The 27411-nt window shown below is 37.3% G+C and overlaps 1 protein-coding gene and 3 long non-coding RNA genes across 4 annotated transcripts; 2 read left to right on the top strand and 2 right to left on the bottom strand.

The window, feature by feature from the left end:
* Positions 1-12314: 12314 nt before the first annotated feature.
* On the top strand, positions 12315-15798 carry LOC110747348 (uncharacterized). Its single transcript, XM_088247782.1, has 3 exons — positions 12315-12643; positions 12829-12902; positions 13000-15798. The coding sequence occupies exon 3, from the start codon at positions 13076-13078 to the stop codon at positions 15533-15535; it is 2460 nt and encodes an 819-aa protein (XP_088103908.1). The 5' UTR covers positions 12315-12643; positions 12829-12902; positions 13000-13075; the 3' UTR covers positions 15536-15798.
* Positions 15799-19500: 3702 nt separating this feature from the next.
* LOC110747090 (uncharacterized) lies at positions 19501-21314 on the bottom strand. The gene is made up of 3 exons (XR_015834118.1): positions 21037-21314; positions 20105-20565; positions 19501-19855 (listed from the first exon to the last, which is right to left on the bottom strand). It is a non-coding gene; the product is annotated as an uncharacterized LOC110747090 (long non-coding RNA).
* Positions 21315-24039: 2725 nt separating this feature from the next.
* Positions 24040-25908, bottom strand: LOC148296250 (uncharacterized). Its single transcript, XR_015833399.1, has 3 exons — positions 25392-25908; positions 24281-24411; positions 24040-24150 (listed from the first exon to the last, which is right to left on the bottom strand). It is a non-coding gene; the product is annotated as an uncharacterized LOC148296250 (long non-coding RNA).
* Positions 25909-26720: 812 nt separating this feature from the next.
* LOC110746441 (uncharacterized) lies at positions 26721-27127 on the top strand. The gene is made up of 3 exons (XR_002524980.2): positions 26721-26785; positions 26876-26895; positions 26984-27127. It is a non-coding gene; the product is annotated as an uncharacterized LOC110746441 (long non-coding RNA).
* The last annotated feature ends 284 nt before the right edge of the window (positions 27128-27411 follow it).

Consider the following 27411-nt stretch of genomic DNA (forward strand, 5'->3'; position numbering starts at 1 on the left):
AAATTGAAGTCTAGATGGCAAGGCCCATTCACCGTGGTCAATGTTTCTCCCTATGGAGCTGTGGAGATTCAAAACCCTAAAGATGGCTCGACTTTCAAAGTAAATGGACAACGTTTAAAGCCATTCTATGAGGGAGTTTCAGCTGGCATCCAAACTGGCCATGTGGTAGATCAACTTCCCTTCGTACCATCAACTTAGCTGATTGCACAATGTCTTGCCAAGACAGTAACTAAGGCGCTTCTTGGGAGGCAACCCATGTGTTCAAGAAGAAGGTGCTTGGTAGCAATCGACCTAATTGCATCAAGGGGAAGCATTTCAATCCTTTCTCTTTACTTGTTTTGTTTTTATTTTAGTCATTTTAAGTTTCTGTTCCTTTTTATAAATAAATAAATTTAAAAAAAAAAAAAAATTTCATATAAGCTAACTTTTGGTAACCCCAGTGAGCACCTCCGTCAATACAGTGTCTAGGAGTTCTTTAGGCGACACCTTCGGTGTCTAAGAAGTTTGGGTTTTAAGCGGGACCATTGTGACCCCTCCAACCTTCCCGGATCCCCTGGCTGTGTTTTCTGAGGCCCTTAACTGGTCATCCGTGAGTTGCTTATATATTCATTTTTTTTATTTTTTATTTTTCCTAAACCTTCTTCTAAACTTTTCCCTTTATCATTTGTTTGTTCTCAATCATCTTTTGTATGCTTTCACATTGAGGACAATGTTCAATTCAGGTCTGGGGGGAAGGTTTTCAATTTCAATTTTCTTATCCATTTGTGTTTTCAATTTTCTTATCCATTTGTGTTTTCAATTTTCGTTCTCTTGTCACTTTTTTTTAATTATTTTTTTTATTTTTTTTAAGAATGTCATACAATCAATGCTATGGAGCTGCTATTTGAGGTTTTCATATCAGAATTTTGCACTTCACAAAGCTTTTGCTCTTAGAATTCTGGTGGCTAAAGTACCATGCTCAAATTCTTGAAGGAAAATAGTGGAGACTACCCTAGTGAGCTATATCGAGCCTAATTGCTTTCTTGAGAGGGTTTAAAGTGTTCTATTTCTCATCCATACTTATTTTCTTCAATTCACTCTAATTGATCTCATCATTTCATTTTGATTGAATACTAAGGATGATTCTCTTTTGCAGATATCATGTGCTTGCTCTCATTCATGAATGAACTCATTGAAGTGATGCTAGGCTATGTTTGTATAACTATTCTATGTGCTTTCTTTTCACCCTACCCATATGTGTGTTCCATTAGCCCTCTTGAAGCCAAACACTTAAAGCCTTTTTCTTCTATCACCCTCATCATTTCCCTACCTTTGTATCTCAATATGAGATACTTGACCTATTGTAGCCATACCCTATAGCTTAGAAATATACTAAGGTGTGCCAAGATAAAGTTTGAAGCAAGGAAGTTGCTGCCATGTGCCTAAATGAAAGATGATGTGAATCTGTGCAATGAAGTTAAAGAAGAAGCATATCAAATCAGCAAATAAGAAAGATAAAGAGAAAGTGTGTCGATTTGATCTAAGTGTGAAATATAAGGTCTATGCCAGGTGGTACCATGAAGTTTGCAGCCATGCCATTATAAATCAATGATACCTTGCAGATCAATGAAGAATACAACCTTGGTATGTTCTTAAGTTACTTGTTTTTCCTTCCAATTCTTCCATTTCCCCTAACCTTAGCCTTTCATTACAACCTTGTGAAAGACCTAGCTGATCTTTGAGGATGTATTCATGGGTGCTAGTAAGTATGTGTGTATCTCTATTCATAGTATTTAATTCCTTTCATGAGATCTAACCAAATTTGTGCTTCTATTTTCATACACTCACTTATGCTTTCTTGAGAGAATTAAACCATAGGTTCTGAGTGATTGAGTGTTATCTGTGAGAATTAGAGTCAAAGCATGTTCTCTATTCAAGGTTTGAGTGTGCTTGCTTTGAAACCGTGTGCCTTTGAGCTATAGCTTCCACTTGTACACACTGATTGATGACCTATCTTGGCAACTCTATGGTGTTGGAGGTATGACTAAAACTTTCTTTCATTTTCATTAGTTGATTTCAAAGTTGTTTTTCTAACCATTTTGTTTTGTAGAGTTAGAAAAACGTTTGTGGGTATCGTATCTGTTAAACCCTCAGGAGACACAACTCCTCCTACTAGGGATGCCTAGAGGTTTAAAGGCTTGTTGCATACGCTCAATGCAATCGAGTTACCTACGAAAGTGGTCTAGTTAACTTCTTGTTTTGTTTTTACCTTTGTTTTTCTTTTGTTTTGCTCGAGGACTAGCAAAATCTAGGTTTGGGGGTGTGTTAAGCTCATAATTTCATACATATACATGCCCAATTTACTTACTTCTTTTGCTTAGTTTCCTATAATTCTGAGTTATTTGCCTCTATTTGTGTGTTTGTAGGCCAATAGAGTAAGAGAGCATAATTCATGCAATTCAAGCATGTTTAGGCCTGATTTGGATGAATGGAAGAAGAGCTTAAAGACAAACTCATTTTGGCTACAGCCCCCTGCCAGTCCAGTTCCGTAGGTCACATTGCAAGATCTGTTTCAGCAACCTACACAGCCCGGATGAGGCCGCATTCTTCATGAAAGTTGTTCCAATGGGTGTGTACTATAACATATCCAAAATTCGGCCCCATTGGATAAATATGGAGTCCGTCACCTAGCAAACACAGAACCATGCTCAGGATGGATTTTTGTCAGCGAGCAAACTGAGTTAGAATTTCATTTCGGACTTATCTTCTTCATCCGAGCTTGGATTGGGCCAATACTTGTGTGGTTGGATCAGACACATTCTGAACTTCACAATGGACATCTTAAAGTCGTCATTTGCTTAAGAGAAGCCCAAGTTGTAAGCCCTTGAAGTTGCTTGGTCATGGTGAGCTAGGCATGAGCTATTGTAGCTGGTTGGAAGCTTGGTCATGGTGACATGAAGATGAGCTAGGGCTGCTGGTGGGATTTATTAGTGAAGTGCATCAACCAATTCAGATTTTATAATGCAAGTGTTGTATGCATTAGTGAAGTGCATCAACCAATTCATCTTTTATAATGCCAGTGTTGTATGCATTAGCCATATTGAATTCAGATTTATCACTCCCCTCTCCCTATAAATACCACATCCATTCCACATTCAAGACACAACAGATCCTGGGATTCACAACCCCACAATTCACTCCAGCCATCCTCAAACACTCTCAAAATCCCAAACACTCCAACAATCACCAAAACAACTCCAGCAAACCTCTCTTCCATTTCCATACGAATTTCATCTTCCTTAGCCATCACCACTCACTCAAACTCATCCCAAATCACCTCCATATCCTTCATACATCTTTCTAGAAGTGGGGAAGCTCTTGGAGAAGCATTAGAAGTGGAGAAGCACTTGGAGAAGCCTTGGACACCACAAGAACTTCATAAAAAGGGTTTTTCTACTCTTATTGCATTCATTATGTTTTCTCATTTCTGTTCAAGTCTCTTTTCCATTATGAGTAGCTAAATCCATAACTAGGGCTTCGATGTAACCTAACATGAATATTCTGGGTTTATAAGTTTGGAGTTTCAAGTTTGATTCATGATTCATGTTCTTATTCATTATGCTTATAAGTTAACATGCTTGTTTGAATGATTGATCACCATTAGAACTTGTTTGTTAACTATCTTGGTTTGAATTAAGAGTATACACCATGCTTTAATTCGAATTGAACTATGAATAGGAAGAGTATGTATGGACATTCGACAACAGGGATTAGATACATACTTGGTTGTTTAAAATGTTCTTCTATGCTTAATGGGTTCCTAATGCTTAATTTTAGGTTAGACAATAAATGATCAAATTAGGGAATTAGGAACACAAGGTTAGGACCAAACACCATGGCCTAATCATACTTTAGCTAGAATCAATCTTTGAATCTAAATTAGACTTGTTACTTGAATCTTTATAACCCAGAATTGAATTGTTATGGTGATTCGAATGCCCTAGTCTCAAAATCTGTTTTCCAACTCTTAAAACCACTCTTTGTTACATTTGTTTACTTGTTTTTGTTTGCAATTTCATTTTGCTTCTTTTGTTCAACAATCACAACCACTCTTGTTTTAAAATTCTGTTTTAGACATAACCTCCTACTTTCTTGAATTTGGTAATCTAAGTACATAACTAGTTTTAACTTCTCAGTCTTCGTGGGTACGACCTCGTACTTGTCTTGCTATACTACTAATTGCCCCGTACAATTGCGAGTTAACATAATATTAACAACAATAAGTCTGCAGTTTGTTTTAGCCCCAACACTGATCCGGTGATGAAGCAACTGATTGCTGAAATGCTTGGAGTGCCGATTGTTACATGTCATGAACGCTACCTTGGGCTGCCCACCTTAGCTCAACGCAGCAAATCCCGGATGTTTAATCATGTGCGAGAACAACTGTGGCGCAAGCTTAATACTTGGGATACGAAGTTGTTGTCAGCGGCGGGCAAGGAGGTCTTAATTAAGGTGGTTGGTCAGGCACTACCTACTTATACAATGGGAGTATTTCAGCTGCCAAAATCTTTGTGTCAGGAATTATCTGCTATGATTGCAAGGTACTGGTGGGGGAAGAGTGGTAGGAAAGGAATTCATTGGTTGGGTTGGAGGAAATTGTGTAAACCAAAATGGCTGGGAGGCCTTGGTTTCAGACACTTTGAAGCTTTTAATAAAGCCATGGTCGCAAAACAAGCTTGGCGTATTTTAGAGAACCCCACCTCTCTGGTGGCTAAGATGCTTAAAGCCCGATATTTTCCGGAGGATGATTTTATGCATGCTAGTTTGGGGAGTTCGCCGTCACTGATATGGAGATCTATTCTGTGGGGACGTGAGGTTATTGAGGATGGCTTGCTTTGGAGGGTGGGCAATGGAGCTTCTATCCGTGTTCTCCAAGATAGGTGGATTCCAAAATCATTTACGTTTAAACCGTTGATGACTAGAGGGCTGGAGCAAACGTCTATGGTCTCTGACCTTCTAACTGCTTCTGGCTCTTGGAATTTGCCACTGTTAGAGCAACATTTTAGCTTGGAAGATCGGGATATCATTTCTGGCATCGCTTTGGGATCAATTTCACAGCTGGGTGATAGCAAATATTGGTTTTTCTCAAAGAACGGAAAATATTCGGTTAAAACTGGGTATCGTGTGGCGGTAAGTGTTCGCACCACTTTGCAAAACCCAAGGGAGGTGTCGTATAGCAGTGTAGCTCGGAAGTCCGAGTGTCGTATCCACAGAGAGCAGTGTAAAGAAAATAACAGAGATGAAAAAGAACAAGTGTGATTGAGAGGTTGATTTATGCAAGATTTGATTTAGAGAAAATTTAATTGATTAAAACACTAAGGCATTGGGGTTCCACTTTTAACATAAGCATGCAACTCTTAATAATTTGATCCACAAAATATTTTCCAATGTAGTTGTTCAAAATAATTAAAGCTCTTTTTAATTTCCTTTAGAAGTATTCTAAGCATAACTTGTACCATTGGCAACAAACTATCAAAAAATAATCTTCATCAAAATTCTATTAATCTTTAGTAATTCTCTTCTCTTTTAAAAGCATGAAAGTTTTTACTACACAATGGGAAAAACATGATTGAACCCATGAAATAGATTATCAAACATTCATCAATTAATTAAAAAGAAAACTACAAATTCACATTAAAGCTTAAGTTTGGATCAAACTAATAAAAATTACACACTTATATTAAAAGCTTTCCCCCTAGCCTTAGCTAGGGAGTTAGTTCCCCATAAAATAAAACTAAAACAGAAATTTAGAACTAGAAGAATTGGAGGAAGGAGAGAGAGCTCAAGAGAAGATTGTGAGCTTGGTGTGGTTTTTACAATGCCATAGCTCCTCCTATTTATAGGAAAATGGGAGCAATTCTAAATTCATTAAATCCCTCCATTCATAAATTTAATATGTATTCCACTTGCCATCAAACCAATTGCCAATTTGCTTCCATTACTTATTCTATAGTGTTGATGACTCCATTCTCCAAATTCTTCATCTTCTTCAATGCACAACCGTAACCCATCTCTTCATTATTTCTTCTTTTGGCATGGGTGTGGCACTTCATGCATTCTTTTCAATTCTTTTCTTCTTGGTTGCTCCATCCATTGCTTCTTTTCCTTTCTTTTATGCCGAAGGCTGATGGCCGAAGGCTGAAGCTGATGGCCGAAGGCTGATGGCCGAAGGCTGATGGCCGAAGGCTGAAGCTGATGGCCGAAGCTGATGGCCGAAGCTGATGGCCGAAGCTGATGGCCGAAGGCTGATGGCCGAAGCTGATGGCCGAAGGCTGATGGCCGAAGGCTGAAGCTGATGGCCGAAGGCTGATGGACGAAGGGTGATGGCCGAAGGCTGAAGCTGATGGCCGAAGCTGATGGCCGAAGGCTGATGGCCGAAGCTGATGGCCGAAGCTGATGGCTTTGAGAAAAGGCGCTGGAGAAGTGTCTCCTAGATGGTGCCGTTCGGCATGGCTGAAGGCTGATGCTGATGGCCGAAGGCTGAAGCTGATGGCCGAAGGCTGATGGCGCCGTCAGGGAGAAGTGTCTCCTAGAAGGTGCCGTTCGGCATGGCTGAAGGCTGATGCTGATGCTCAAGGCTGATGGCCGAAGGCTGAAGCTGATGGCCGAAGCTGATGGCCGAAGGCTGATGGCCGAAGGCTGAAGCTGATGGCCGAAGGCTGATGGCTGAAGCTGATGGCCGAAGGCTGAAGCTGATGGCCGAAGCTGATGGCCGAAGGCTGATGGCCGAAGGCTGAAGCTGATGGCCGAAGCTGATGGCTGAAGGCTGATGGCCGAAGGTTGAAGCTGATGGCCGAAGCTGATGGCCGAGGGCTAATGGCCGAAGCTGATGGCTTTGAGAAAAGGCGCTGGAGAAGTGTCTCCTAGAAGGTGCCGTTCGGCATGGCTGAAGGCTGATGCTGATGGACGAAGGCTGATGGCCGAAGGCTGAAGCTGATGGCCGAAGGCTGATGGCCGAAGGCTGAAGCTGATGGCCGAAGCTGATGGCCGAAGGCTGATGGCCGAAGGCTGAAGCTGATGGCCGAAGCTGATGGCCGAAGGCTGATGGCCGAAGGCTGATGGCCGAAGGCTGAAGCTGATGGCCGAAGCTGATGGCTGAAGGCTGATGGCCGAAGGCTGAAGCTGATGGCCGAAGCTGATGGCCGAGGGCTAATGGCCGAAGCTGATGGCTTTGAGAAAAGGCGCTGGAGAAGTGTCTCCTAGAAGGTGCCGTTCGGCATGGCTGAAGGCTGATGCTGATGGACGAAGGCTGATGGCCGAAGGCTGAAGCTGATGGCCGAAGCTGATGGCCGAAGCTGATGGCCGAAGGCTGATGGTCGAAGCTGATGGCCGAAGGCTGAAGCTGATGGCCGAAGCTGATGGCCGAAGGCTGAAGCTGATGGCCGAGGCTGATGGCCGAAGGCTGATGGCCGAGGCTGATGGCCGAAGGCTGATGGCCGAAGGCTGAAGCTGATGGCTTTGAGAAAAGGCGCTGGAGAAGTGTCTCCTAGAAGGTGCCGTTCGGCATGGCTGAAGCTGATGCTGATGGCCGAAGGCTGATGCCGAATCATTGGGGGGATGTGAAGACATCGCACGCGCCGAATGATGATGTGTGCCGAAGGCCGAAGGCTGATGCCGAATCATTGGGGGGATGTGAAGACATCGCACGCGCCGAATAATGATGGGTGCCGAAGGCCAAAGGCAGATGCCGAATCATTGGGGGGATGTGAAGACATCTTACGCGCCAAATGAGGATGGATGCCGAAGACCAAAGGCAGATGCCGAATCATTGGGGGGATGTGAAGACATCGCACGCGCAAAATGAGGATGGATGCCGAAGGCCAAAGGCAGATGCTGAATCATTGGGGGGATTTGAAAACATCGCACGCGCCGAATGATGATGGGTGCCGAAGGCCAAAGGCAGATGCCGAATCATTGGGGGGGTGTGAAGACATCGCACGCGCCAAATGAAAATGGATGCCGAAGGCCAAAGGCAGATGCCGAATCATTGGGGGGATGTGAAGACATCGCACGCGCCAAATGATGATGGATGCCGAAGGCCAAAGGCAGATGCCGAATCATTGGGGGGATGTGAAGACATCGCATGCGCCGAATTATGATGGGTGCCGAAGGCCAAAGGCAGATGCCGAATCATTGGGGGGATGTGAAGACATCGCACGTGCCAAATGATGATGGATGCCGAAGGCCAAAGGCAGATGCCGAATCATTGGGGGGATGTGAAGACATCGCACGCGCCAAATGATGATGGATGCCGAAGGCCAAAGGCAGATGCCGAATCATTGGGGGGATGTGAAAACATCTCACGCGCCGAATGATGATGGGTGCCGAAGGCCAAAGGCAGATGCCAATTTGTTCGCACCACTTTGCAAAACCCAAGGGAGGTGTCATATAGCAGTGTAGCTCGGAAGTCCGAGTGTCGTATCCACAGAGAGCAGTGTAAAGAAAATAACAGAGATGAAAAAGAACAAGTGTGATTGAGAGGTTGATTTATGCAAGATTTGATTTAGAGAAAATTTAATTGATTAAAACACTAAGGCATTGGGGTTCCACTTTTAACATAAGCATGCAACTCTTAATAATTTGATCCACAAAATATTTTCCAATGTAGTTGTTCAAAATAATTAAAGCTCTTTTTAATTTCCTTTAGAAGTATTCTAAGCATAACTTGTACCATTGGCAACAAACTATCAAAAAATAATCTTCATCAAAATTCTATTAATCTTTAGTAATTCTCTTCTCTTTTAAAAGCATGAAAGTTTTTACTACACAATGGGACAAACATGATTGAACCCATGAAATAGATTATCAAACATTCATCAATTAATTAAAAAGAAAACTACAAATTCCATTTGAACAAAAACTACAAATTCACATTAAATCTTAAGTTTGGATCAAACTAATAAAAATTATACACTTATATTAAAAGCTTTCCCCCTAGCCTTAGCTAGGGAGTTAGTTCCCCATAAAATAAAACTAAAACAGAAATTTAGAACTAGAAGAATTGGAGGAAGGAGAGAGAGCTCAAGAGAAGATTGTGAGCTTGGTGTGGTTTTTACAATGCCATAGCTCCTCCTATTTATAGGAAAATGGGAGCAATTCTAAATTCATTAAATCCCTCCATTCATAAATTTAATATGTATTCCACTTGCCATCAAACCAATTGCCAATTTGCTTCCATTACTTATTCTATAGTGTTGATGACTCCATTCTCCAAATTCTTCATCTTCTTCAATGCACAACCGTAACCCATCTCTTCATTATTTCTTCTTTTGGCATGGGTGTGGCACTTCATGCATTCTTTTCAATTCTTTTCTTCTTGGTTGCTCCATCCATTGCTTCTTTTCCTTTCTTTTATGCCTTGGTGTGGCACTAATCTTCATCATTCATTTGGTCATTCCCAACTATAAATTGTTTAATGCCACCAAGTCTCTCTTTGATAATTCCTCAACCTTAAGATAAAATAATGAAATCATCATCAATTATGTAATGGGTATGTAAGCAAGTGCAAAAGTGAAAAACAAACCTAATTAACTAAAATTGTAAGAAAATCAATTACTAACAAATATATTTAGGGATAATAAATGTGATAGTTTATGTGCTCATCAGTAAGGCAGTGCGATGAGGATTTTGGAGTGGGAGGATCGGATCAGAGTGCTCAAGAAGGCTTCTGGAAGCGAATTTGGAAGCTAGCTGTCCCCAACAAAATTAAGATGCTACTGTGGCGGGCATGTACTGAAATTCTGCCAACTGCAGTCAATTTATTTAAGAAAAGGGTGCTTCCGTCTCATGTGTGCTCAAGGTGTGGGAACTATCCTGAAGATGCTTTCCACGCTTTGTGGTCGTGTAAAATGAGTCAAAAGCTATGGAAGTGTACCCATTTCATCCAGCGAATTAATATGGCGGGGGGCACCTTTGCTGATGCTTTTGAGGCTATGGCTTCAATGCTGTCGAAAGCTGACTTAGAGCGCTTTGCTTGTTGTGCGTGGAGTGCGTGGAAACTACGTAATGATTCTTTGCATGGGAAACAGATTACACGGGTGGATAATATGGTGGAAAACACGATGGAAATGCTAGAAGTGTTTAAATCTTGTGAGGAGCGGTCCAAGCTCCCCCTCGTCTCTCCGCAGGCCCGTTGGTTGAAACCACAGGTCAATACTCTTCTCCTTAACTGTGATGGGGCTATGGGACGTGAGCAAGGTGATCGGGGTCTGGGGGGAGTTTGTCGTGACCACGCCGGAAACTTTATCTGTGGTTTCGCATCGTTTGGTCCACCTGGTTTGGATGTTTTGGGCACGGAGTTGGTGGCTGTCCGGGAAGGGTTATTGATGATGGGATACATGGGTTTTACTCGGTTTACCATTGGTCTTGATTCTCAAGAAGCTGTTTCTATTCTTAAAGATGGTGTGGATTGGTGGAGTAATATTGGTAATGTGGTGGAGGATGTTCGTCGGTTAATGGTTGATCGAGAGGTGGCTGGAGTGTTCTACCAACACCGGCAGGGTAATGGGGTGGCACATAGTCTAGCTCAGCATGGGTTGAGAGTGAGATCTCGCCTTTTTTGGAAAGACCATGCTCCTCCATGGTTAAGCATTCTTTTAGATAAGGATATAGCTATGGTGTAATTCATTGTTTGTTTTTTAGATGCGGTGGTACTCTTTTTCCTTGACCGGATTTTCCCCATTGGGGGTTTTGGATGGCAAGGTTTTAATGAGGCCACACTAACGCTCTCCGTTCGTTTGTAAACGTTATCATTGGTTGGTGCTACGGTTGAATGAATCTTTCTAATTGATAAAAAAAAAAAATATCAAGTCTAGTGCTAGTCTAATACCCCAGCTGCAGGTGCTTCTTTCTCATTCTATTTGATAATGAAATGGTCTATTTTCAACTCATTCACACTTGCTTTTGTCCAACCATGCTATGAATTCGCCAATAAATTTATTGCCGAAATGTATGGGCGATATATCAACTTGTTTGATACACCAACACAAGATTATTCCGAGTGTAATTCGCTTAGCTGTTTGAACTGGCAACACATTCTTGGGGTCCTTGATGTAAGATCTGAGTTCTTTTGGATCTCATTATATTAATTGGTTGTGTTTTCCTCTCTAATTCTTTATATTGTGGAATATGTGGGTCGATTATGCACGTTGGGTTGGAATTCATAAGATACGATATTAGAGCATAAGGTAGATGAACACAGTTCATGATTGTTGTAAGTAATTTTATTTTTGTGTGGATGTGTTGATTTCGTTTATGGAATTACATATTATATATATTTATTATAGTGCTGTAACCTTTTGAGTCTTGATGATAAAAATGCAAGAGATGGACATTAAGGAATTACATCCTATGTGACATGTGATGGGAGCTAATTGCATTGTATATCCTTCCATCATGATCTTTGCCAAATTATTAACCCACAACCATTGCAAGGATGAGTGATCATTTGAAACCCTGTTGTTTTTCGCATTTTCTTTTGTTTAAATCTTGACACATATGGATTTAAATATACCTAAATTTGTAATCACCCCATATATGGCCTTACACTACAAGATGGGGCAGCAGTGGAAGGTACTTATAATGTATCCAGCTGTGAGATTATATTGTATAAACCTGTCAACTCAACTTAACATAGAATCTCTAGGCAACAAGAGTTAAAGAGTCTAATAAGACCTAAAAACAATGGGTGACATGCCAACACCAAAAGAATATAAAAAATTAAGAGTAGAAAGAAATAAAAAACAAACGATGAAGATGTTAGCAACACCAAATTGGTATCAACAATTCAGTGCCTAACCAATTTGTTGTGCTTTTTCACATTGGGATTCAGAAATAACCAAATCACAAAGAAAGATAGTGCACAGGATATTAAGATACACTTGAATTAAATCAATATAACCCAAACCTTTGTACACCCACTCACAGTATTTCCCAAGAACTCTAAAGATTTCTCTATGTACTCTCCTATATGCTCAAGGAAGGCCCCACACTCTCTTCACATACTCCCCATTCCTTATGTAGCCACGGGTATTGTCTTGCAAATAATTGAAGGCAAAAACCAAGACATCATCATTAAAGGCAGGGCCGGCCTTGGGCCTGGGCGCCGAGGGCGACGGCCATGGGCCTCTGATTTTTGGGGCCCCAAATTTTTTTTAAAATATTACAGGAGCCCATCTTTTAAATAAATTTTTAAAAAAAAAAAAAAAACACATATTCTTATTTCCAGCTTCCAAAGCGATCTTTCCTATTTCCAACACGCTACCTCTTTTCTCATAAAAAAACTTTTCAGTATCCAAAAGATCTTTCCCTTTCCCAATTAACGTCTTCTCCTCTCTTTTCTCATTAAAAACTTTAGACTTTTCAGCATCCAAAAGATCTTTCCCTTTCCCAACGTGTTCTCCTCTCTCTTTTCTCATAAAAAAACTTTTCAGCATCCAAAAGCTCTCTTCAATATATTATTTCCAGTTTTTCTCTCATCCCTCTTTTATCTTTGTCTTTGAATTGATCTATCCATCCAAAGAAAGATTTGTAGATTTCTTTCTTCTACACTACACGATTTCTGTACAGAAGAAAGACCCTGAAAGATTATCTGAGTGAGGATGAGGTTCGTCAATAATAACCCTATATTTGAATTCTTTCCATTATCTTTATACATATTTTTTTTATATTGAATTGTATGTTTTTAGGATTTGAATTCTACAGATTTGAATTCTTTAGGATGAGGTCGTCAATTATACAAATTTGAATTCTTTATACATATCCTTATACATATTTTTTATATCATTGCAGATGTGCAATATAGATCAATTGAAGTTAAAGCTCTGCAAGATTCAAGCTTTTTATACAACTTAAGCATAAACCAGGTTGTATTGCTTTTTTTTTTTGTTGCTTAAATTTAGTTTTTTTCCTTTGCTGGTTGTGTTTGGTTGCTTTGCTGGTTGTGTTTGGTTTAAGGTTTAGGTTGTGTTTGGTGTGGTGTGTTTATTTTGTTCATTTGTTGTCTGTCACTTTCTAGATTTAAGAGTTGCAGTAAAAAATGATTAGGAAGTATGAATCTGGAAGTCAAAAAAGAAATAAAATGAAAAAAATAGAAAAAATGATTCAAACTCAAAGAGGAGCTCTTGATAAGTTTTTTAAAACTAGTTCTTCAATTGAAGATCCATCTAATGAATTAGTTCATGAATCACAACAACCAATTGGTCAGGAAGAAGAAATGATAGGAAATGAAGAGGTTGATGCCCTCATTGAGAATGAAAATAATCAAGAAGAAATGAGAGAGAATGCTTTGAATATCTATGATCCAAGAATTTGGGATAACATTGATAACAAAACGAAGGATATTTTAGTAGAAAAGGGTCTTGTAAGAGAAAGTAATCTCAAGTTTCCTGTGGATGGGCTCTCTAGGCATTTTTCATACTCTTATTATACAAGAAAGTTATCAAATGGGGAGGGTCAAGATAGAAAATGGCTAGTGTACTCAAAAGATGTGGACAAAGTATATTGTTTTTGTTGTAAGTTGTTTAAATCTGTGAAAATGAAAAGTTTGTTGGCAAATGAAGGGCTTAATGACTGGAAACGTTTAAGTGAGAGGCTTAAACAACATGAAACTAGTAGTGAGCATATCAATAACATGAGAACTTGGATTGACATGCAAATTAGATTGAAAAAGAATGAAACAATTGATAAAGAGCTACTAGTGCAAATGAAAAAAGAGAAGGAACATTGGAAATTGGTTTTAGTAAGAATAATTTCTGTTGTGAGATGTCTTGCTAAAAGAAATTTAGCTTTTCGTGGAGAGAATGAGAAAATTTACCAAGATAATAATGGTAACTTTTTGGGGCTGCTTGAATTAATTGCAGAATTTGATTTAGTATTGCAAGAGCATTTTAGACGTTTTCAAAATAATGAGATTCATTGTCACTATCTTAGTCATAAAATTCAAAATGAGTTTATTGGTATGTTAGGCTCCAAGGTTAGAAGTGCTATAATTGAAAAAATCAAAGAGGCAAAATATTTTTCTGTAATACTTGATTGTACTCCGGATGTAAGTAACCATGAGCAAATGACTTTAATAATTCGATGTGTAGATGTGTCAAATGCTCCCATAAAGGTAGAAGAATATTTTTTAGAGTTCTTAAAAGTGGATGATACATCTGGATGTGGGCTTTTTAATGAGTTACAGGTTGTATTAAAGCGTCTTGAACTTGATATTAATAATGTAAGGGGCCAAGGTTATGATAATGGAGCTAACATGAAGGGGAAAAACAATGGTGTGCAAACAAGGTTTCTAAAAATAAATCCTAGGGCATTTTATATGCCATGTGCTTGTCATTCTCTTAATTTAACAGTTTGTGATATGGCAAACTCTTGTGTTAAAGCTGTGTCATTTTTTGGTGTTGTGCAACGCATGTATACTCTATTTGCTAGTTCTACAAAGAGGTGGAAAATTTTTCAAGATCATGTCCATGGATTAACTCTTAAACCATTGTCAACAACAAGATGGGAAAGTCATATTAATAGTGTTAAAGCCATAATAACCCAAACTGATGATATAAGAGAAGCTCTGTTTGAATTGTCTAGGGTTAGTGAAGATGCAAAAACAAAGAGTGAAGCTGAATCTTTAGCTACACATGAACTTGAAAATTTTGAATTTTTGTTGGGCATGAGTATATGGCATAACATTTTGAAAAAAATTGACTTGGTTAGCCAAAAATTGCAATCTGGAGATATGCAAATTGATGTTGCAATACTACACTTGAAGGGGCTGGTCTCTTATTTTGTGGACTATAGGGAAAATGGGTTCACATTGGCCCTACTTTCTGCTAAAGAGATTGCATCAAAGATGGAAATTGACCCTATATTTCCTGAAAAACGTCAAAGTCGAAGAAAAAAACAATTTGATGAAAATGACCATAAAGAGATATTTCAATCTGCTGAAGAATCTTTTAGGGTTAATTATTTTCTTGTTGTAGTTGATGCTGCAATTTCTTCTTTGAGGAGTAGGTTTGAACAATTAGAAATATTTGAAGGCATTTTTGGTTTTTTGTTTGATCCTAAGAATTTATTTCAAATGAATTATATTAGATTGCGTGAATGTTGTAGAAATCTTGAAGTTGCTTTAACACATGATAATGAATCTGATATTAATGATGATGATTTGTTTTCTGAATTGGAAGTGTTACAAATGTATTTACCGAAAGAGACAAAGACAGCCATTGAAGTTCTTGAGTTTGTAAAAGTTGTGGATTGTTTTCCAAATATCTCAATTGCTTATAGAATTATATTGACTCTGCCGGTAACTGTGGCATCTGCAGAAAGAAGTTTTTCAAAATTGAAATTGATAAAATCTTATTTGCGATCAACTATGTCACAAGAAAGGTTAAATGGATTGGCAATCTTATGTATTGAAAAGAATATGTTGGAAAATATTGATTTTGAAGAGGTTATTGATGATTTTGCTTCTCAAAATGCTAGAAGATCAAGAATTTTTCAGTGATTGTTTGTATTTTTAATGTTACAGCTTTTGTTTTTTTATTTGTAGATGATAGAGTGGAGGCCAAAGCTGCTGTTTGTGTACAATTGAGCCACTTGAGAACTAAGCCCTATTGAAGAGCCACTAAGCCATTTAAGATCTTTTGTTTTGTTTTGTTGAATTGAAGTTAAATATGATTTTTGTTGTTTATGGATCATGTACTTCTGGTTTTTTGTTGTTGTTAGTTGAATGAAATTATTCTATTTAAGCAGGTTGTTTATGGATCATGTACTTTTGGTTTTTTTTGTTGTTAGTTGAATGAAATTATTCTATTTAAGCAGGTTGTTTATGGATCATGTATTTTTCAGGCTTAATCGTTTTATGGGGCTTTGCCATAAAAAGAAAAATGAATGAGCAAATTAAAAATAAAACATATATACTAAGGGCCTCATTTAATTTTTGGCCATGGGCCACCAAAATGTCAGGGCCGGTCCTGATTAAAGGCAAATAATATTATCTTGCCATGACAAATTATTGCCATCATTTCCATCAATTTATAAACTCATGCAGCTGCCCAAAGAAACAACAATGATCACACCGAAAGCATCTCCACCAAATCAAGTTGGTGCCAGTCATCACCAATTCATCTTTGCATGCCTTTGTCTACCACCGAAAGCAAAAGCAAAAGCAAAAACCACCGAAAAAAGCCACGAAAAGCCATCCCACCAACTTTAACACAACTGAAGATGGAGGTAAAAATAAAATAAAAATTAAAAAATTATGTATATGTATATGTAATATCTCACTGCTTGCACTAATAACTGGTGCTGCTGTCTTTGGCCTATTGGTGGCTGACGTAGATGGCATATGATGCTGTTTTAGTAGTGCTTGTGTGGTCTCCACGGAAATATGTCCACTTGCTATCCTTTCGTATTCTGCTTTAAAGAAGGCTGCTTTCGCGTGGCCTAGCTTGGCATTCTCTATCCTGAGATTCTTATTTTCAGCTCGTAATTTCTCGAGCTCTGGACGTATATCGTCATCAATATCTGTAATGTCTTTATTCTCTGCAGGAGCAGTTGGGCTTATATAATAATTTGGGCCAAGTAATATTCTTGCCATATCTGTGGCAGCCTCTAAATTATTGAATCCCTTACATTTGGGATTTGGATAATCTTTTAGGGTACGTTTGGTATCCTATTCAAATAGGGAACTCAAAAATTTTGATTTTTCTTTAAAACAAGGAGTTCTTAAATCTATTTTTAAGATTCAAAAACTTGTTTGGTATGCAACTTGAAAACTGTTTTCAAATCTTATAAATTTGTGAACTTGTGGGTTGTTAGAAAAAAACTGAAAAAACATATATTTTTTGTTTTTAATAGTTGGAGTGGTTTTTAGTTGTTTTTGAGTTTAAGTTTTTAAAAACAGGGCTACCAAACAGGTTTTCTTTCTTTTGGACTCAAATTTTGTTTTTGAATTTAAAAAGTTGGATTCAAGTTGAATACCAAACAGACTCTTAGGGCCCGTTCGGTAACGTTTTAAGAGGTTGTTTTCATTTTCAGAGAACAAAAACGAGGCAAAAACACGTTCGGTGGCCCAAAAACAGAAAACACTGAGAATGTTTTCATAAAATGAAAACAAGTTCATGTATACTTGAAGAAAACAGAAAAAAGTTGTTTTCATTCTCGTGGAAAACGTTTTCATAAAAATAACTCATATTATTATTTCAAATTGTACTACCAGACACGTTTTCATTGTTTTTGTTTTCTGAAGATGTTTTCTAATTAATCTACCAGACGCATTTTCATTTCCTGAAAATGCAAATTCGTTTTCTTGTTTTCATTCTTTGAAAATATTCTCAGAAAACACTCTCCGAAAACGTTACCAGACGGGCCCTTATATTTTCAAGGACTTCAGGCCATGTCCTGCAATACTTCTTTTAAATGATAATTCTGACTCATGGAAATGAATCAGAGACATACTTCGAAAGAAGCATGTGAGGCTATTTGCCGATATCTGTCGGATTTTTTGATGTAATAATATCATATCTTGCTCATATAAATATTTATTTGCTGTATCTGCAGCTGAAACATTTTGACTAGGGCTATTTGGCCTTGTTACAAAAAGGTTTATGGGCCTTATGCCCCTGGGTCTATATGGGCTCTTTCCTCTTACTTGTAACATAATAATAGATTCTTTATATGGGCAAGGCTCTAGCAAGAACCTCTAAATGAGGACTTAATATGAGAACACCGTTGGATAATCCAACGGCTTTCCAAAAAGCAGTTGCAACTGAAATTATTGCACTGAAACACTCCCTTCATCCGCATGCTTTCTCCTCTCTCCCTCCAAAAATATCACTCCCTCCAAAATCACTCCCTCCAAAAATATCACTCCCTCCAAACAGATGCTCTCTTGAAGAACACAATTTTTATTTTCTGGTTTGATATTCTCCTCCCTCCCTCCCTACGGTCTACCCCTCTAATTCTCTATTATCCTCTTCTTTCGCATGCTATGTTCTCTCTCCCTCCAAAAATATCCATTCCTCTAAAAAACAGATGCTCTGTTGAAGAACACCATTTTTTTTGGTTTGATATTATCCTCCCTCCATCCCTACGGTCTACCCCTCTAATTCTCTTTTTTTTCTTCTTCTTCTTGAGCATGCTCTATCCTCTCTCCCTCCAAAAATATCCCTTCCTCCAAAAAAACAGATACTCTCTTGAAGAACACCATTTTTTTTTCCTGGTTTAATCTTCTCCTCCCTCCCTCCCCCACGGTGTACCCCTGCAATTCTCTTTTCTTTTTTCTTCTTGTTTGGTCATTCATACCATACAAAGCAAGTTACATCTACCTTTGTAATTCAATTTTCTGTTTTCATTTGGCTAGTTTGGTGATTCTGGTCTGCTTCATCAAAGTGGCCTTGAGTTCATTACTTGATGATTGGAGACCACAAGTGAGCACTTGGCTCTGGTTTTATACTGTTGGTTTTCAAATCTTTGAGTTTGTTGGCATATTGGTCCAGCCCATGATGGAAGAAGAAAGTAGTCTCCCACAACTTTCTGGCTCCTTCTCAAGCTTCACGTGATGAGTTTTGGATGAGTGCTTTTGAGATGTTCTTTTTATAATTAAAGGGAATATGGCTGGTGGCTAATAATATTGCATGGAATGATGATGTCTTTGGTGGGAGACAATGCACGGTCCAATGATAAAGAATGTTCTTTCTCTTTGGCTGGCCATCACGTGGGTTGATATGCGGTTTCCCTCATTAGGAGAGTTGCTGCATGGGTTTATATAAGGAGGCAGCAACCAAAGCTAGAGCAGAGAGAGCGTGTTGCACCAGAGAAGACGTCGTGAGACAGAGAGAGAAGGGTGAGAACACCATCCGAAAGCCATCAGTCTTCCACTCTAATATTGTGAGAGTGAGAGAGTTAATTGTGTACCACTCTAAGTGTTTAAGTGAGGTAAAAGTGGGAGAGTATAGTGTGGTGTCATTGTACTTTCTCTGTGTGTATCATCAAGCCCTGGGCATTGGCTTGGTAGGATCTCTCTGTGTGTATGGACTATTATAGCGTTAGTATCATTTATGTATCTTAATGTATTGACAATAGCGTTAGTATGTATCATCTGTATCTTAATGGGTTGACAATAGTATTAGCAGTAGCAGATATCATTTTTGTATCTTAATGTGTTGACAATAGTGTTAGTAAATATCATTTTTGTATCTTATGTGTTGATGATAGTGTGTGTAATATGGGTATGGGTGTTAGATCTATATCTTCATGTTTTCGTTATGGTTTCAGTATATCTTATTTAAACTTTATATGTTGGAAGTATAAAATGGAATATGAGTTTGAACTTTGTTTCACATAGGCGAGTACGGTCTTATAATCAAATCAAGCAACTTCTATGGATAAACGTCAGTATTAAAATTCACAATAAAATACTGAGGAAACTAATTTATCATTGCTTGCACTCGTTTACAAGATGCTGACTATATTTATATACAAGTATTCTGCATGTGGGTAGAGACTTTAAGAATAAAATAACATATCACTAATCTGATAAATATTCTGCACTAGTCAAGACCACATGCAGTTGTCTTGGTCCCACACCTACACTACCGTTAGTCCAGCTCTGTGTACATGCACCAGAATATTGTGTTGTCTGCTTAGTGATTATGTCATGTCTTCTTCTCAACACTCCCCTGCAAACTTGGCTCCCGGGAGACAAGTTTGGATACCAAATGAGAAAAGCGACCTTTGGATAGTCCTTTGGTAAAAACATAATTGAAACCAGAAACATTTCTTGTGATACTCTAAACCTTTCTTCTGATACTCTTCTCATACTCTGTTTAGCAAGTTTAAAAAAAATTAAAAAACCAAACAGATGAGCCAGCAACATAACACAAGCAAATATGAAACGATGAGTTCGAATAAAATTGAACAAGAAAATTATTTTAATTTCTATAAGTGGTTGCTAACCTCCAATGTCCCAACACCAACAATAAAAACCATTTTAAAAAACCTCTTAATGGAAATCCTCTTCTTAAAAAACAAAACAAAAAAACTGCATTCCTGCTGCTAATAAACAAATTACCATTTCTTGAAGAGGCAATGGCTGATCTTGGTTCCACAGGTATGACCAATCTTTTCACTTCATTTAAAAAATATAAACATATCATCAATTTCATCCCCAACTTCATTTATAATAATTACCAAATTTGCAGGGCAACCAGAGCCATCAATGCATAGCTGGAAATGTATCATCTCAGTGCACGATTAATACCTATCACTGTCATAAAGGGATATTTGATACATTTCTGAAACGTAACCAAAGCTAATTAAACTCTACATGGTGCAAAAAGAGATGTAATCAAAGCTACTAAAAGATATAATCAATCAAAAACACTTTCATGAAAGTTCCACCTGCTTTGGTGCAAACATAGATATTAAGCCTTAACATTTATCTAAAAGGCCTTAGACAATTGTGCAAGCATATGAGCAACACCATTTCAGCACCAAATCTCACCATTTGAAGTAACTCATCTTTATTAAGAGCTGCATCAAAGAATAAAATGTGAGGGAATAAGATATCAAATTAAAATTTCAAGCAAGAACTAAAATTCCAGCACACATGCCCAACCAGTACAAAACGATGATTGAAGTGCCCACCAAAGAAAATTAAGTTTGAAGTGTTGTATTCTTAAGCTACTGATAATACCCAAATAATAACCAGGAGGAGAAATTTTCACAAAATCGTAATTACTCTCTGAAAATAAAACAAAAATAAAAATTCTAAATACTAACGCACAACTAGAACCCAAATTCAATCAAATTAAATCACAAATGCAAGTAGGATCTTGGATTCAATCAAATAAAATCACATACATATAGAATCCAAATAAAAACAAACATTCACATGGAATCCACAATTAAAGCAAGCTACAGACATCTAGAATTCAAATCAATCCTAAACTGATACCAAAACTTTGTATCAAGCATGGAGTTTAGAGCTTTACAAAATCACACCTTGGGAATTGTCACGCAGCCTTCACCTTCGAAGCAATTGGCCTCGAGCAATTGTCTTGTAGCTGATGAGGAGTTGAAGCTCTTGAATGTTCCAGTGAGAAAGAAGCCATAGATTGTGAGAGAGGGAGACAGAGAAGAAGCCACAGAAAGAGAGGGAGGGTTTCGATGGGATTTGATGTGAGAGAGAGAGAGAGAGAGAGAGAGAGAGAGAGAGAGAGAGAGAGAGAGAGAGAGAGAAATTTGCAAAGTCTGAGAAGGAAGAGATCTGAGAGAGCATTTGGGATAAAAGAATGAATTAGAGATTGGAGATAGAATATGACGCTTCTGTAAGGGAGAGAGAATTTGACCCCAAAAAAAAGACGCACCAAACTTAAATTTGGTGAAAAAAGGGCGGCACGCGAAAATTTTTGGGGGAAAAAATTATAAAGGCTTTTTATCAAAAATTTAATTTCTAAAATTCATAATATATAAATTTAAAATCATAAAAATACCCAGAAAATTCCTATAAACATCTTGTGATATTATCTTTTCTTTAAAGCTCCAAAATGCTAATTCTAAATTATAAAAATACAAATCAATAATAAAAAGTCAATTTTGTTCATAGACAAATCAAAACATTCTATCACATACACTCTTATTTCTTTGATTCAATGATTTCCATTAATTCAAATATGTAGAATCATGATTTTTGGTGTATTTTTCTTATTTGTAGCAATTTTTGGTGTATTTTTCTTATTTGTATTTAATTTCTTATGAATTTGATAAAGAAAAAGACAATAAATAACAAAAAAAATGACATGTCAATCTTCGACTATTTCATTTTATTTTTATACGATTTAACTTCTAAAATTCACAATAAATAAATTACCAATTAGAAAAATACACAAGCCATAACAGATGGCAAATTTAATAAATGATACAACTAACAACAAATATCGAAGCCGTCTTTATGTGATCAAACAAACAATAGCTTAGGAATTTCTTTTTCTTTTTGGACTTGGGATACAAATAATTGGTGCTAAGAAATACGTATGTAGGGTTTAAATTGGTAGAGTTCAGGGTTTAGGTTTTAGCGGTTGGGGGTTTAGAGGTTTAGGGTTAAGGGTTAGGGTTTAGGTTGTAGGGTTAAGGGTTAGGGTTTAGGTTGTAGGGTTTATGTTGTAGGGTTTAGGGTTTACAGGTTTGGGGTTAAGGGTTAGGGTTTAGGGTTTAGGGTTTAGGGTATAGATGTTTGGGGTTAAGGGTTAGGGTTTAGGGTTAGGGGTATTATGGAAAACTTATTCATGCAAGAGACTTTTCATGGGGAAGGTTAAATGAGGAGGCATAGAGAAATGATATTCACAATTGCTCAATAGCGATTATGCCATTACTTGTTAGACGCGTGGAGGAATGCTATTCACAAGCACTCAAAACCGATTGTCCCATTGCTTGCAAGACACGAGGACAGACGAACGCTTGCTGCATCGTGTTTCTATTTTTAAAAAATTGTTTCTCTTTTGTCTCTCGATTTTGCGTATCTCTCTCTCTCTCTCTCTCTATCTCTTATTTTAAAAATATTTTCTCTTTCTTCTCTCAATTGGCTCTCTCTTTCTCTTTTTTAATTTTTTTTTTCTCCATCAGTTTCTCTCTCTCTCTCTCTCTCTCTCTCGTTCCTATCTTCTTTCCATCTCTATAAATTTTCCATCGCCCTCCGTCTCTTCTCTCCTCTTTATTTCTTCTTATTCATAGAAGTGCCCATTGACATACCAAAAAAACACAAACCGATCCATAACACACAAAAGGCACAGATTTCAAACATCAAAGGTGACCACTTTATGAACATGAGCATAACAAAGAGGGGTCACGAAAAATAAAAAGCAAATTTGAACCCAAAACCAGTAATGAATGAATAAGAAAACTAAAAACTAAAAACTAGAGCTACCCAGATGATAAAACAAGGGAAAAAATAGAGGAGGACGAGGCTAAGGATGTGAGAAGGAGAAGAGAGAGAGAGAGAGAGAGAGAGAAGAATAAATAAAAAAATAAAGAGTGGCAACCGAGAGAAGAAAGTGAAATCATAATTACACAAAGGAGAGACATGTAGCAAGCGTTTGTGTGTCCACATGTCTAGCAAGTAATGGGATTGTGAATAACATTCCTCTATTGAGGAATTTAGGTACTAAATAATTACTTGGGATGTGTATGTTTTTATGCTATCAACAAATAATAACTTGGGATGGGTATGTTTTTATGCTATCAACAAATAATAACTTGGGATGGGTATTAAATGATATTATGCATGTGCCGTCTTCAAAAACCAAGTTAATGCTAATACTATATATATGTGGTTAAACAAAAGCAATATGAGGACAAAAAACCAGCAAGAGGACAAAACTAGTCAAACAGTAAGGACAAGAAAATAAACCAAAGCAACAAGAAGATATGTTGAAACTTGAAATCAACCATGTCGTCTTGAGTCTCACGATTAAAGGATAAAGAAACCGAAACCAACCCCAAACCCACCACTGGGATACATGGGGAATAGCTTTCAATATTCTGTTTGTAAACTGATCAACTAGTAAGGGGTAAAACCCAAACGACTACTACATTTTGTTTTCACATATGTACATTGGGAAGTGCTTTCAGGTTATTGTATGACAATATGGCATAACATCCTTTTATCCACCCTTCTCATATTGCATCACGGTTATTGTATGTACATATTTTCTTCGGCTTCTCAAGTTAAAAAAATAAACCTTTCTAATTAAACAACATGCACCTCTGTGTTCAGACTGAATTGCTAATATATTCACATCACCATAATCAAAACAAAACAGTGTTGCATGTGTGTTCACACGATTGGTAATACCTCTCAAGTTCAAAACTGAGGCAGTTAAACATTCAGCCATAATCATATATCTATATATTGTAGCATTGATGTAAACACATTATGATACAAAACCACATCACAATAAACACATTATGATACTCATATAGATATGTGTTTATTGTATCATAATGTGATGTAACTCTCGGCAAATTGCCACAAGACACCAATTAAAGCACTCAAGCACTCATTCCATCTTTGGCTCTGATTTGACCAGAAAATTCCTAGCTTCATCATCCCTAACTTCACTGCATTGGGAACATATAGGAACAAAAATTCAAATAAATGACTGCTGAAAGAAATGAGAAAGATACAAAAACTGTAATTGACTTGAAAACAAGCACTTCAATAACCGGAAAGAGCATAAGAGCACGAAACCTGTCTATAGCTTCTGTCTTTGAAATCAAGGTGAGCTCTTTGGATGCAAGAAATTCACAGAAACTGCTGAGGGCTTTCTCCTGGCAGAATATACATAGAGTGCGCAGAAAATCATTGAACTTTTTCGGTTCCTGCAGAGGACAAATTTTCTGAGGTTAATATGCAATTGTCAGGTAAGCCACATCTGTCAAAGTACACCAGTACAACTAAACTAAAATGACACAAGTACGATATCCACCTCATTATGTAAGATTAATTTACTCATTACTCACAAGGAGCCAAGCAAATTTTCTTTTATGGGGAGAGGAAAGGTCATTTTTTCACAAAATTTAAGAAGAAGAAACACATTTCAATAAACATATATACTCATATCTATACTACTCACATTACAATAAATACACAAAAAGGATACCTAAATCCATACGAATGACATATAATCAACACATTCAGATACAGACTCTGATACCAGTATCCATACACTATAATGAACACATTAAGATACTCATATGATACTGATATCCAAACTACTCACAGTATTATCGGTGATAAAGGAAGACTAGATTGTTTATGTAGTCAGTTCATACTTAAGAGTATTCTTTCCATAAAACATAAATGACATTATCCTAGCCATTGTAAAAGTTTCCTACTGCATCTTTCTAAAAAAGATACTCATATGATACCCAAATCCATACTATTCACAATGTTATCAAGACATTCAGATACACAATCAGATACTTCTTTCTTAAAAAAAAGATACAGAATAAGATACCCAAATCCATATTACCCACTTATTTGCAAGATACAGAATAGAAATTCAATATGTCTTGTCAGATCACCCATATTCAAGACTAAAAGATAATCACTTAGCATTGACCCCTATGAAATAATCACCTAAATCATTCAAAATCAAATTTTTCGTCTTTGTTTTCTATACAACCAAAAACAATTAAATACTAAAGATATCATCATCAGCAACATCAGAATCATCCATACTTTCGTCCTAATCAAATTGGGGCAGCAACGTGAATTGCTATCTTTCAAGTTTCTCGATACAAAGTATCTTCTACAGCAAAGAGTGAGGAAGAGAAAGAGGAAGAGAGAGAAACAGTACCTCTGGATCTTGCCTTTCACGTTGTCGATGGTCTCAACCTCAAGAGTGATGGACTTTCCAGTTAGGATTTTCACCCAAATAAAAAAGTGTCTTTCTGGTTTCTATCTGAGAGAGAGAGAGAGAGAGAGAGAGAAACGCGTGATGTGGATGACCAACGTGCTGGTTTTGGTTTCTATTCTACTACCCCTGCCTCAAAATCCAGATGGAAAACGGAATGAGATTTTGGGCTGTAAGATTTTGCACAAATGAAAACAATTTTTTCTTTAATCTGGATTTTGGGTGGCGTTATGAGCTTCTGGGTATTTGGGTTTTCAGATTTTGGGGTTTGTAGTTATAATTCACAAAACAATTAAATGCCGAAATGAAGGAAGAAGAAAAGGCGCGAATGCCAAAGGAGGGAAATTGTAGCGTACCCACTTACTTAGTAAGCTTGCTTTTTCTCTACAGCCGTTGAGATTAGATCGGATGGCTGAAATTGATCCTCACATAGTGTCCTCATTTAGGAGTCCTCGTTAGAGCCCAGCCATTCTTTATATTGAGCTTACATACTAAGGCATTATAAAAAAAGGTATCATATTTAGTGATATCATCTCCTATTATATTTAGGTTCTGTAACTGATCTATTATTCTATTTAAATCCTCCTCTCTATCTATAAAGGATCTGTCAACTATCTTATATAATCTTTGACATGATATAGTTTCATAATCAGTAAAGGTATCTTCTAAATTTAATTCTTCATCTATCTCGAAATCCTCTATATCTGAATCTAGATCATCGTTATCTACTATTGTTTTTATCTTACAACTACCTCGAATTTCACAAGCACATCCTTGATATTCTATTTGGTTTTTAATTGGTATATTCCCACCACGCTTCTCCTCTGCTAACTCTGACAATTTAGTAGGTATATTCTCAGTAACTAAAGGTGTATAATAGCTATTTTTGCTAAATAATAACCAATCTTTGGTAATACGTAAACTACCGTTATTAGCAAATATAATTTAATCCAATAATACAATCTATATCAGGCATATCTTTGATAAATGTATGATAAACAGGTAATGCATAAGGTTGACTTTATGTATCACAATTTGTTTTAAAACTTATGATTTTAGCACCCGCTACTAGCGTCTTACTACTCTTGACTAATTGTCCATCTACCGTAGTTGCTGCCATTATCTTAGGGGCAGTAGTAATTAAATTCTTGGGTACTAATTTTTCGGCTATAAGCGTAACTGAACTTCCTGTATCTACCATGGCTAATCCTTCTAATTGCCAATTTTGTAAAGTTAACCTATATGAAACAATTAAAGACTGTATCCTATATGGCAAATGGATGTTAGGGATATGAGTGTCTTCCCAGATGAATCATTTGAAGGTGTCATTGATAAAGGTATGTATCATTTCTTTGTTTTAGTCATTTTAGAATACACAATAAAACTGTGTTGCTGTCACCACTTTTTGCACCTGTGGTCTGTCAAAGGAACTCTTGATTCACTGATGGTATGATGTCTGTTGTGATGTTCTTATGACTCCTCATAGTCATTACTTAAACACACTCTAATTCTCTTATTTGTTCTTATATTTCTAGTGTGGCAATGATGCTCCAATTAGTGCTGCTCTAATGCTAGGGGAAGTGAGTAGGATGAGGCTTTATATTTTACATTGTTCTTTCTTTTATTGAAATCTCAAAATACATAATCTGTTCTTAAATTGCCACATAGCAGATAACCTATGGTGAAGAAAACAGGAACTCACACGGTTTCTTTGACACGTTTACTTTTCTGTTCGTACGCGAAGATGGTATCAAAACAGACTCATCATAGAGCTGCCGTCCATCAATATATTATTTTTAAAGCTTTATTTTGTTGGGATTATGATGCGTTTATGCTAAGCATTGATCGTTTCCTTATTGTATTTTTCCTTTGTCTTTTGCTTTATATATATATATATATATAATATGTTGGAAAATATTAATAATTATGTGCTGTTTACTTAGGACCGATATGTAATTTTATG

The sequence above is a fragment of the Prunus avium genome, chromosome 2 (genome assembly GCF_965620075.1).
Source record: "Prunus avium chromosome 2, drPruAviu1.hap1.1, whole genome shotgun sequence".
Lineage (NCBI taxonomy): Eukaryota > Viridiplantae > Streptophyta > Magnoliopsida > Rosales > Rosaceae > Prunus > Prunus avium.

Coding starts and splice junctions, on each gene's coding strand:
- LOC110747348 (XM_088247782.1), top strand. CDS start 13,076: ATGATTAGGAAGTATGAATCTGGAAGTCAAAAAAGAAATAAAATGAAA.